The following is a 13,317-nucleotide window of genomic DNA, read 5'->3' as shown; positions in this document are numbered from 1 at the left end:
CAAGATCACAAAATAGGAAAATGACTATCTTCTAAATGAAGAATGGAATTAGATACTTGCCTCAAGCCATATATAGAAATCAATCAAAAAAGGATGAAAACCTTTAACATATTCCAGCACTTTGAAGGTAGAGGTGGGAAAATTTCAAATTTGAGACTTATACTGGGCAAGTTATAGGCCATCCTGGACTTTAAATAGACTCTGTCTTAGAATTCTCTCAAAACATAAGCATCAACAAGAAGAAACCTAAAACATAAGACCACTCCCCAATAGAGAATGCTTGGAAAAATAATGGGTAGATCTTGTCAATATTTTGAATTGGACCTGAATAGCACAGGCTACATGTGAAAATAGGATGATGATTTTGCATCAAACAAAAAAGCTTCTGCATCTATCATAAACTTTCTGCAATTCCTCAGTAGGCCCAAGCATTTGACACACAGGCTTTAAGAGAATGTTCTGCTCTAGTAGTAAAGAAAGGGAGTTTTGCACACTGTTGGTAGGACTATAAATTGATACAGTGGTTATGGAAAACAGTGAGGAGTTTTTGGAAAAAAAGTAAACTTCCCTGTGCTCTAGCAATGAAAATTTTAGGGATTTATGCAGAACAGATGAAATCTGTACACCATAGAGATATATTCACAGTAGCCAAGACAGGGAATGGCATAAGCATCTGTCAATAAATGGATGGCTAAAAAAAATGGTATGTGTGTATATTTGTGTCTGAAATACAAGCTAGAATACTGTTTGGCCATAAAAATTGAGGAAATATTTTCATTTTCCACACTAATATACATGTAGTACATTTACTGAGAGATATAAGTCATAAATAAATGCTGTGCAATTCCATTTGCATATTATAACAAGAAAACTCTAACTCAGTATAGTACCATGGTATCTTCCAGAGGCTAGATAGGTTGGGGATTGATAACATTTTGGTTAAAGTATATAATGTTCAATTAGGAGAGAGATCTGTTTCACAGTATATTGACTGTAGCTAATAATAGTGTTTTGTGTATTTTAAATTTATATAACAGTGAATTTTTATTCATCCCATAAGATATAAGTAGTGAGTTCATGAATATAGTTTGTCTTAGTTATTCTATAAGATAAACATATCAGAACATGAAAGTCTGTCATAGTGGCACATTTGTATAATTCCAATAAGAGGATCAGGAGTTCAGGGTTATCATTAGTTTCATATAGAGGCCAGCCTGTGCTATCTGGGATCATCTCAAAAACAAAGAAGTACATGATTTTATACCCTGTAAATATTTACAATTATTATTTGTCAAGTGTTGTTAACTGTGCAAGGTATGTAAAAAGAGAATTCCCCGAAGAATGAAAACAAATGTCCAACAAGAACATGAAAAGTGCTCAGTATCTCCTAACAGTTAGGCAAATGCAGCTCAGAATTATACCTAGATTCTACAGATACTCCATACTCACTAGTATTACAGCAAGCAGTAATGATTTAAAAAGAAGAAAATGGTAAGTGTTGGCAAGTGTGTGAATGATTCAGAATCTTTGTAAACTGTTGGTGAAGGTGTCAAATGGTACTACAAACATAGAAAAGAATAAGGTATACTTTCTCAAAAGATTAAAAATTAAAATTTTCATATCCCTCCCCAGCAGTTCTACTTATGACTATGTACCCAAAAGAGTCAACAACAACAGGGCCTCAGATTTTGGGCCGTCATATTCACTGCAGTGTTACTCAGAATAGGTAAAATATAGAAGGAACTTATGTGCCTGTTAACAGGTAAACTAAAAGATAAAGTGCACAATGTCTGTACAAAGGAATGTCAAAAAGGCAGGAAACTGACATATCCTCCAATATAGATGAAGACTATGCCATGAAACAAGCTCGTCACAAAAAGACAAATACTGCATGAAGCTCTTTACATGAGACACTTAAAAATAAGAAAGTGGAGTGATGTTTGCCAGTGGCTGAGGGAGGGATAGAATTTCATTGTCATGAGTGGAGAAGAATTACTGAATGATACTAATGATTCTGTGATGTTTAGAATATACATAAAAGCTCCATTTGGAACATCCAACATGTTATAATCATAAATTTTATGTTTTGTGTATTTAAGCATAGGTCAAATACTGTAGGAAAGTATTATTTGGAATTTATGAAAGATTTTATAGCAATTGTCCTGGGTTATATACACTGAAAATGCACAAGCAATGAGGTAGCAGTGATATTCTAGAGATATAGTGATTGTTCTTAGCAGTGTTTGCTTATAAATTTAATGCATATCAACCTAGGAACCAACAAAATGTAAAAAAACAAAAAATAATGCACTGATGTGAAGAATGAAAGAGTTTATGAGTTAAATTTATGGTAAAAATTCCTAAGTGGTAAAAGAAATAGTAAGATCCTGAAGTAGTAATTGATAGTAAAAGGGAACAAATTTGATAAAATATTTTAGAATGAACAATTGATGTTACTGGTAAGGATCTGCAGGACATGAAATGGGTAAGAAGTTAATTAGAATAGTGTGTCATGAGAAAGAATTACTTAGTATTTATTCATGACAATTTGATTACACACTGTAGTACATCTACAAATTTGTTTGCTAGGAATATGGCAGTAAAAACTGTTTTACTCAAAGCTTGAGGCTGAATTTTTCTAGTTTTAAAATAAGATGACAGGCAGAATGCTGAAGTACATGGCATGGCACCACAACTAAACATGCTGTGGATTCAGTTGTGTCATAATCGTCTTACTTTCAATGCTCACCTTAGAGTCATTATATATAAAATTAGGTTTAGCCATGCTCTCCAGTGACCCATCACCTTACACACATTAATTCCCATCACTGCCCAAAGTGAGCATAACACCTGTTCTAGCAAGCTTGGGTCTCTCTTGGATTTTTTTCATCTCCATCTCTATCAGTCTTTTCTCTCAGCTTAAAACAAAACAAAAATCAGTAAGAGAAAACTCTTTCAGATGGCTTAACAGGTAAAGGTGCTTACTGCCAAGACTGACAACCTGAGATCTATCTCTGGGACCTACACAATGAAGTAATGAACCAATTCCCACAGTTTCTTGTCTAAGGCTGAAGCTCCATGAGATTTTCCCTTTTCATGTTATGTCAATTGGTGTCATCCTTTTCAGGTTTTGTTTAGGCAGCCATGTTGGTGAGAATTCACTGGTGTAACTTTTCTGACATTTCAAGGAAGGAAAAAAAAACAAAAAAAAACCTTACAGCATATTCCCAATTCCTCTGACTCTTAGAACCTTGCCACCTGCTTCCACTAGATCCCCGAGGTGTAGGAGTCCTGCTGTAGATGGATCAGTTAGGGCTGTGCTCCACAAGGCCACTTGTTCTCTGTTGGTTTTCTATAATGGTGGCCTCTCTATCTGTCTCAAGGAATTTTTGTTATCCTTTGTTTTGTGATTTTTGGATGAGGAGCCAGATCTATAATCATCTGTATACACTTATTTTAAAGGTTAACTTTTAAAAGTTATATTTACCTTAAAAATCTAACTATGGAAAGAAAACAAACAGACACCAACCTGGAAGCTGGAATTTAAAATCAGAAGAATTAGGGCTATATTCCATATCACATTGCGATGACTTAGTGTTAAGTGTAAAACGTGACTAATGCAAATCCCTAAAATTCTGTGAAAATTCAAAGACAGGACAAAGCATAGTATCTTTTATTTTATTTTATTTCATTTTTTTGGTTTTACGAGACAGGATTTCTCTGTATTGTTTTGGAGGCTGTCTGTCCAGCCTGGCCTCGAACTCACAGAGATCCGCCTGCCTCTGCCTCCCGAGTGCTGGGATTAAAGGCGTGTGCCACCATTGCCCGGCTCAAAGCATAGTATCTTACAAAAATTATTAATATAAGCTAACTTTACAAGTTGGATTCAATTTTAGCGACACAGTAAGAATAAGCCATTGATGAATAAAGTCAATAGAAGATGAGGTTATTATGTTCTATTGCACTATAGAAGGAAAAAATTTATTTGGGAGGAGGCAGGTTTGCAGGGTTTATTAAATTTGGTGAGTGAGTGAGTGAGCTTATGCCATTCCCTGTCTTGGCTACTGTGAATATATCTCTATGATGTACAGATTTCTTCTGTTCTGCATAAATCCCTAAAAGTTTCATTGCTAGAGCACAGGGAAGTTTACTTACGCACTGTATGGAGCTTTGATGTCTAAATCACATATAGGTGGGTCATACATGTCTGCCAAATGGAACATCAGCTTTAGTTCTTTTTCTTTTAATAAGTATTAGTTCCAAATTTTTATTTCAAACAATTTGGTTATCATCTCCTATAGGAAGTTTTTCTTGATTCAAATACTAGCTTTAAAATGTATGTGTTAAGAAACACTTAAAGCTCAGCATCATAATTTTCTACATAAATCATGTGGTGCTGCTGGAGTGTTATAGCCTACTGTTTAAATAAGTCCAGAGAGTGCAGTGGGGATTTGCGAAGTGGACAGGTGAATGGAGTAGCCAAAACTATCACATTTTCTTAGCTGGTTTAAAAATCAAATTAATGGATTCTCAAGATTCAAAGGATTTTAGTGCAACCATAATGGATACCAAAAGATTATGTATTTTTATCAGCAAATATTAATGGGGGAAAGATTGTTTATCTCACTTTAGGGGGAAATAAAAACCTTTTCTTAACCTGTTAGCTAGCTGCTAAGAAAATGTGAAGAGATTGGTAGTTCCTTATACATAATTAAGCAGCTCATTCTTGCAGATACTTCAATAATTCATATTTGAAATACACTTTTTTCAATAAAATTGGCTTTTAGATACCTCCATTCAAAGAGGCTGTAGCTATATGATTTCATTTTCTGAGATTATAAGGGAATTCCATGCTTTGTATAAAAACTAATACTGTGTCAAAGAGAAAGCTAACACCATTGTTTATGAAGTGAGCCTCTGATATTATAGGAAGTAGTGTTTGAAAACTCCATTTGGAGAAACATTAGATAGAGGACAATAAGAGGAAAAAACAGAAAGAAAGGAAAGAAAGACATAGAGAAAGCAGTATATATAGGATAGTCCCTACCTCCATTTTTCTGCCCTGTGTTTCCTCAATCTTCGTTCTTAATCTCTTGGAATGGTAAATACTACTAAGCAGGACTAAGTGGATGCTAAGACAGTCGCCTAGTCAATGGAAGTGATGAGGAGGTTTTCAGTTTGGCTCTTGGAGTCTTTCTGCTCATCTGTGAACCTGACTAAACACTGGAAAGGAACATGCAAAGTACCTTACAGATTTGTGCCTTTGCTCCTTAAAAGCAACACAGTTAGAGGCCTCTTCATGTTACAGATAGTTTACTGAATCTTACACAGCAGTTCTCAACCTTCCTTATGCAGTGACCCTCTAATACAGCTTCTCGTGCTGTGGTGACCCCGACCATAAAACTGTATTTTTGCTACTGTTATGAATTGTAATGTAGATATAAGATAAGCAGATGGTCTTAGGCAACCCTTGTGAAAGGGTTATTCGGCAACCCCCCTCCAAAGGGATTGGGACCCAGAGGTTGAGAATTACTGATTTTATAATAGATGTTCCTCTTAGTGTATTATTCTGAAGAGGAACTCCACTATATTGCTTTTAAATGGGCAGGAGGGTCACAGGATGTAGGCTCTTGAAACCAAGTCTGAAAACTTAATTTTCATCTGTGGAACTCACATGGTAGAGGGAGGAAGCTCATTTCCACTTTGTTCTCTGACCTCCACATGTGCACCATGTACATGCCTGTGCACATACACACAAATAGATAAGTAAATGAATAAGATTTTTGAGGTAGGGAAGGGTTTTGAATTTTTAAAATGTGGAATATATTAAACCAGGAGGGGATCTTGACTATGTATGACAAATTCTAAGGTTGAAATTAGGATTATATGTAAAACTAAGGCTTTTGTAATAAATAGCCCAAGATGTTTCAGCAGTACCAAACTGTCAAATGGATGCAAAGAGGAAGAGGCCGGGTGGCAACATTATTCAGTGGATAAAGGCGCTTGCTGCCACACCTAAGTTTGAGTTTAATACCTGGAACCCACATAATGGAAGGAGATCTGACTCCTGAAATTTGTCTTGACTCACACTCGAATGTAGTAGCACACACACACACACACACACACACACACACACACACACACACCTAATACTTTTCCTGGTAAATACTTATTTTTAAGTTATGCTCTTCTGTCAAAATAGTTTCTGTATTTTTATAACTTAAGTACATAGCACCATATTTTAGAAGGTATAACTTCATTTACTGCTAGACATGGGGTACACACCTTTGAAGCCACCACTGAGGATGCAAGAAGCAGGTGAATGTAAGTTCAAAGCCACCCTGGTCTACAAAGTGTGTTTCAGTTCAACCAGGGCTGTTAAACACCTCTCTTGAAAAAAACCATTCAATAAATAGTATTGTGGGCCATTTGTAAAACAGAGAATTGCTATTTAACCAGATGCTTTTCTTGGACCCTCAGCTCATCTAAAGCTTGAACATTTATTGGTAATCAGAACCCAGTTCAAATCTTTTAAATCTTAACAATTTATAATACTGTCTTAATCTAGAGAATAGCAGCCAAGTTTGTATTTTGAAACTGGTATTTTTAGTACCTTAAACTTCAACATGTTGCTGATAAAGAATAAGCAGGATATGTTTACCAGTACCAATCACATAGAAATTTCTTATAGTTCATGTTTAGTGTGAAATTTACATTGAAATTTTATAGGTGTGTATTTTCTATATCTCCTAATGACACGGTAAGGATAGATAGGACACTGATGTCTGACTTACTGAGGATAATTTCAGTAAGAAAATGACAAGTTTTAACCTTTTTCCTGCTTGGCAGATATAGACAGTAGTGGAGACTCACAGCTTAAGTTTGTTTCTGATTTTTCTAGTTGTATCCATTTTCTAATTTATTGGGCACTTATTTGCATACTATGCACTAGAGATATCACAGAAATCTCTGTCTTTGTTGAGCTTATAACTGTCCTTCATTTGGTTAGTTTCCTGTATTTGGACTACAGGTTTCATAACAACTTTAGAAAACTTTGTGAGCTTTAAAATGAAAAAGTTTGGCATCAGTAGATGATTTCTTACTTGATAAAGTTTTTATCTTATTGCAATTACATAATTTTAGAATTTGATATGTTAAAGCAGTCTGAATCTAATCAGGACTTTCTTTAAACAGCAAAGCACGGATGTTCATATGGTTAGTGATAGTGATGGAGATGACTTTGAAGATGCTTCAGAATTTGGAGTGGATGATGGAGAAGTATTTGGCATGGCATCCTCTGCCCTGAGAAAATCTCCAATGAGTGAGTATTTGTAACTTTTTGGGACCAGCATTACAGTTCTCCCTTCTAGTATTAAGCTTAGAAAGAAAGGGACTTTTTAAAAATCCCTTCTTGTCCTATAAGTTTAGAGGGATAAAGTGTAAGAGGTGGACATGCTTCATTAGGACTCGAGTCTTGAGTTTTGGTATTACTGAGCCTCCAGATTTCCAAAGCACTACTAAAGATAACCAGAAGTATGTGTGGTGTAACGTTTCAATGTATGATTATTTCCAGTTCTGTTTACTTTTATCTTAGAAGTTGACTGACAAACTGCTGTATTTTCCGTTGCTAGTGCTTGTTTGCCACTTGTCAGCAATATCAGTGTGAATAAGAATAATATTACCTTTTTAGTCATTGTTGGTATCTATTTTTAAGAAGAAAAAAGTAAAATGTATGTGCCATCTTTCTCATTTTCACTTATGAGATGTATGATACAGAATAATAAAGGATGCTATGAGCAAAATGACTTCTAAAATAAATTCTTAAGTGGGGCTATTTACTATGTAAAATTAAGGGGCTCCTTTTGACAGAAATTGATATTATATAGATATAAAATTAGCAATTTTCCAATTAGTGATTCCTTTAAAGTGCTTTCAAATATTTATATAATTTAATCACAAGCTATCTATTTCAAGAAAACATAGAAATCCTAATTGATGCTAACACGTAATTTAGGTGTTTAATAGGATTGTATCTATTCATTGGGAGTTTTTGAAGTTTCTTTTTATTCTGCTTAATGAAATCTTCTAATGTGTGTAAAAATATCCCAACAGATGTATCACAGAAGCTAAACTTAATTTTATTTCTTCTTTATTGATTAAATATATTTCTTATATGTGGGATTAGATGTTATGTGGTTTGTTTTTTGTGTCTATTTGTTTTGTTTTTTTTGTTTTTGTTTTTTCTTTTGTTTGTTTTTTAGTGCCAGAAAACGCAGAAAATGAAGGAGATGCCTTATTACAATTTACAGCAGAGTTTTCCTCAAGGTAGGGTTAGGATATTAACTATAAAATTGATGTTCTCTTATAGTACTGTGATTTTTTTGGTGCAAATTTAATTATGAATTGTTTGAAATTTCTCCTTAGAGTAGTCAGAGTTTATTAATCATACATTATTAATAGAGAAACACATACTGTTCAGTGTGATGTAACTAATAAACTATTTGTGGCAATGCAGAAATGTATTCAGTTTAATAGATGGATCACTCCTATACTGTCTTATGTTCCTCAAAGGAGTAGGATATATCATACTAGTTTTTGGTATATCCTAAAATATAACAAATCATTTAGACACTATTCAATTAAAAAATAATTAAAATTTAAATGTAAGTGAATTTTTCTTTTAACTTTTGTTTTTAGATTCTGTAGCATTTTTTTCTGACTTTTTAGTAAGTTCTTTATATATTTTCAAGTCTACTGAGGTGAGATATTTAAAGAGATTTATTTATTTTTCAATTTGATGTAAATGATATTCCTCTTTTAGTGTTATTTTCTGGCTATACTATATAATATGGAAACTTTATAAGAATCAGTTTTCCTCTTCTATGGTAGAATTCCTAAATAAATGAGAAAAAATTAATGTAACTCCAAAAACTGATAAAATTAAGTAACCTAGAAGTACTTTTTGTAATATAGTTTCATAATACTCATTGAATCTATTTGCTTATCATTAAAAATTCCAATGTTCTAATATATTAGTACAGACCAAGAAGAATTTTTAAAATTTACAAATCTCATTCAGGCATTAAATGAAGTGATTTGATGTTTAGTTTGTACTCGGTATTAGCCGCAACATTTGCTTACCAATCATTGAGTCAGTTTGTGAGACTTTGGTATGAATTTCAAACACTTCTTTACTAATACACATAATTTTTCCTATAGATATGGTGACTGCCATCCTGTATTTTTTATTGGCTCATTAGAAGCTGCTTTCCAAGAGGCCTTCTATGTGAAAGCCCGAGACGTAAGTCTAGTCTCACAGATTCTGATTAAGATTGTACTGTATTGGTTTAGCACTTGGTGTGAGACAATGTTTAGTATTTCTTATGGTGTTGAGATTGAAGTCTTGATTTTATTTCCATTCATCTACCAACCTTCACCAAGATGCCCCTTTCCTTTGGTGAATTATGTAACGTCACGGGGCCTTTGAAGAAGGACTTGTAGTATGAAGCATAGAAGGTTGTTGGAAGGGTTTACAAGAACCAGATTATATGTTTAGATTGCTGTCTGTTATATGGATGAAAATTTCCTGATGGAAATTTATTCTCAGTCCTTTCCCAAATTGCTTATTCCTTTGTAACACAAATAAGAAAAACCCAGTGACAGATATTGGGGTTCAAGCTGGAGATCAGAAAAGCAAAGCAGCCAACCGCTTGAGAGTTCTTTCATCTTTCAACGTAGGGTGATCCTGTCCTGAGTGGGACTGCAGACTGAATACACCGAATCCCTGTCTCCCTCTGCCTTATATTCCTCTCTAGTGCTGGGATTAAAGGTGTGTGCCACCACTGCCTGGCCTGTATGGCTGATTATTGTGGCTATCTTTGCACTCTGATCTTCAGGCAAGCTTTCTTTGTTAGATTATAAACAAATTATCACCACATTCCTTTTAAGTAGTTCCAGTTTATCCGTGAAAACTGTATTCTAACACTCGCAGTGCATGACTGAAAGCTTGTAGCACCAAGCTTGTAGCATCCCTAACCTAAACAATCATCATCTAGATTGCTCCAGAGTACAAAACTGTTTCAGCCACATGATCCCCAAAAGCTGTGAATTTCCTGTCTTTGAATTAGGGACATTCATACAATAAAGACTTGCAAATATTCCAGAATCTGAAAGAACTAAAAGTATGCTGCCATACTTCTTCTATCCCAATCACTTTGTGTAATAGCTACTTACACATTCAGTTCTATGATGAAGTGACAGGTTTTTTGTGGGTCAGAAAGGTGCTGTTCTTGTTTTGTCGTGGAGTTTTTATTTGTGATTTGAGAGTTTGAAGTTTTGTGGTTTTTTTTGTTTTTTGTTTTTTTTTTCTATTCTGTGAATTGAGCCTACTTCCTGACTGCTAAGCAAGAGTTCTAAGACTAAGAGCTGTGGCCCCAGCAGCAACCATCCCTGAAACTTTGAAGAAAGGGTCTCACTGAATTGCCAAACTGCTCTCAACTTACTCTTCTGGCCCAGGCTGGCATTAAATCCGTTTCTCCAACCCCCCTTTAATTCTAATTTATAAATAAATCAGGGATGCTAAGAGATTAAGAGAACTAGTAGGAATTGGAGAGAGAGCTCCACAGGTAATATATACTGCTCTTGCTGAAGAGTAGAGTTTGGTTCCCAGCACCCATATAAGATGCCTTTCATCTAACGACAAAATAAAACAATTGCAGCAATATTCTGCAATAAAAGTTAGATGAATATGTGTTTTTCTCTTTCAAAGTATTTTTATGTGTTTAACTTTTCACTTAGAGAATACATTTTATACCACATTCCTACAAGTAGTATCACTTCTTTGGGGATCAGTATGAAATAAAATAAGGGTTATTTTTGAAGACAAGCACTGCAGTACAGTGACAATCTAGTTTCTAACCAAGATAACTGCTAAACTACCAGTGGGTAGGCAGGCACTATATGCAATACTATCTTCATGGATACTCTGGACAAAGAGATGATCCAAAGAGCCCCCTCTCTTCCCTCCTGTCACAGGGATTCCAGCTGTCTAAGTGCCCAGTGTTTTCACAAGGTGCCAGGGATCAAATTCATATTTGGACAGCCATCTCCCTAGCCTCAATCAGTACATTTTTATAATGAATTTTTATTTTAATCACTCAGATTAAAAATAGAAAATATTAACTGGAGCAGAAAATAATTAAAATTGCATTATTTAGAACTAAGGATGTAACTTTGATAGAGTATTGCTTAGCATACATAAGGGCTTGGTTTTGATCCCCAGCCCAAACATACAAACATTATTTTTAATCAACAAATAGTTAAAATTTCATGCATATTTTTAATGTTTATAATAACTATGTTACAAGACACTTTTCTGTCTGTATTGGTCCCAGTGGACTGGTTTTCTCTGCCTACTGGGCCCCAAGAACCACTTATGAAATAACAACTCAGAGACTTAATATATATTTATAATTGCTTGGCCATCGACTTAGGCTAGCTCTATTTTAATTATTAACCCATTACTGTTAATCTATGTATCACCACGTAGCATTGGCTTACTGGTGATGCCTGGGTCTCTTTACACCCCTCCACCCCTACTCTCTGAGGCTATATGGCTCTGCCTTTTTGTTTTCCTTTTCTCTGTCTTTTTCTTGAGGGGGGGCGGTTAGACAGGGTTTCTCTATCGCTTTAGAGGCTGTACTGGAACTCGCTCTGTAGACCAGGCTGGCCTCGTTCTGCTTCTCCGTTGACCAAAGCAGCCAATAAGAGCATCACATAATCACAGCATACAGAGGACTTCCCCTTCACAGCTAAGCTTTTGGAGTTTACAAATTTAAACTTCACAGAAACATTTAGGATATCTTATATATTTTGTTAGGCTTTTATGAAATCATATGAAGCCAAATTATTACTCCTAAAAAATGTAAGCAAGAATTTGGAAAACAATGAGATTCTCCTACTAAACCACAATATTGTTGTCACTTAAAATAAGACTAATAATAATTCCAAAATTTCAGTTCCTAGTAAGTTTAGATACTTTCTCAATTTCATTTCAAAAGTTCCTATGTATATCTAACATACTACAGCTTTAAATGCAAATACTTAAATATGGTGTTTATTGCCGACAAAAGAACTCTTATTAAATTGTCATGTAGATTTGTTGAGACTGATAATCTCCAGAGAAATGTAAGCTCTTGTTTATTAACTACTGGATATTTCTAATGAAACAATTGATCATTTGCTTTTATTAGTGTCTAAGTGTTTTAGCAGTGGCAAATCACTGAAACATAATTACTTATTTTGCTTATTAGAGTCATAATCAAAATTTACTCACCTCTCTGTACTGCCAAATTGTCTTTATCTTTTCCTTCTTATTAACCCTGGCCATTTTCTTTGTTCACCTCCCTTTTCTAATTCATAGTTAATGTATAGTTTATTATATTTCTCTTAACTCAAGAAAAGCACATAGTGGATAAATTGTTCAAAAGTAATCTAAATCAGTCCACTTTTTCAGTCATCAGATAAGTTTTATTTCACTATTTTTGGGGGTGACAGGAAGGAAGCCTAGACTTGTTTTGAACTCCCAGTGCTCCTGCCTCCACTTCCCAAGTGCTAGGAGTTTTGGCATATGCCGGCATGTTCAACTTATTTGTTGAGTACACTATAGGAATAGTAATACTGTTTCATATTTCTACTATATGGCTTATAAATCATTTTCCTGAGATGGGAACATTTAGTATTTATATTTCCATTTTAAAGAAGAAAAAATGGTGGGCTTTTCCAGGGCTACATCAGTAGTAAATAGTAGAAGTCAATTGAGAGTTCATGCGTTCCAACACTACCATGTAGTGTTCGTGCACATGTCCCTGCTGTCTACTGCATTGTAGGAATCAGTTATGAAAGTCCATCTCTGTTTTTCAGATTTCACATCTTTGTGTTAGGACAAATCATTTATTTTAATTTCTCAATCATTTTTAAGAAAACAATTTGCTAATGTTCAGACATTTTGAAGCAAGTGTGACTGTTAGTTACTGTGGCACTTTGCCTAAATTTCTTTCATCTTAAATATCATGTTTAATTTAAATTTTAGAAGGCACATTAATTTTACCAGGGCAACAGATGAGCCTCAAGCACCAGCTTTCTTCACTTGAATTGAGAAATTGAGTTCCAAGAGTAAATAAAAACAAGATTGAAGGTTTAAATCCTCTACTAGGCTTTTTGAACTTATATACTCATTAAATGTTTATTGGAGTGGTGGGATTACAAAGGATTTAGGGAGCTTCATCAACTGGTATATAGTTAATCACTAAGTAAAAC

At 34.6% G+C, this 13,317-nt stretch overlaps 1 protein-coding gene across 2 annotated transcripts in view; it reads left to right on the top strand.

Moving 5' to 3' along the window:
* The window catches only part of Faf1 (Fas associated factor 1), a 304,225-nt gene that overhangs the window by 183,781 nt on the left and 107,127 nt on the right, over positions 1–13,317 (top strand). For both annotated transcript variants that reach the window (XM_040756971.1, XM_040756970.1), the window contains exons 10-12: positions 7,195–7,321; positions 8,262–8,325; positions 9,220–9,301. In XM_040756971.1, the coding sequence (XP_040612905.1) occupies positions 7,195–7,321; positions 8,262–8,325; positions 9,220–9,301 (273 nt within the window). The remainder of the gene's footprint in view (positions 1–7,194; positions 7,322–8,261; positions 8,326–9,219; positions 9,302–13,317) is intronic.

Source organism: Mesocricetus auratus, unplaced genomic scaffold (assembly GCF_017639785.1).
Source record: "Mesocricetus auratus isolate SY011 unplaced genomic scaffold, BCM_Maur_2.0 Super-Scaffold_100014, whole genome shotgun sequence".
Taxonomy (NCBI): Eukaryota; Metazoa; Chordata; class Mammalia; order Rodentia; family Cricetidae; genus Mesocricetus; species Mesocricetus auratus.
The sequence above is the reverse complement of the archived record's forward strand: the minus strand, read 5'-3'. Positions and strand labels throughout refer to the sequence as shown.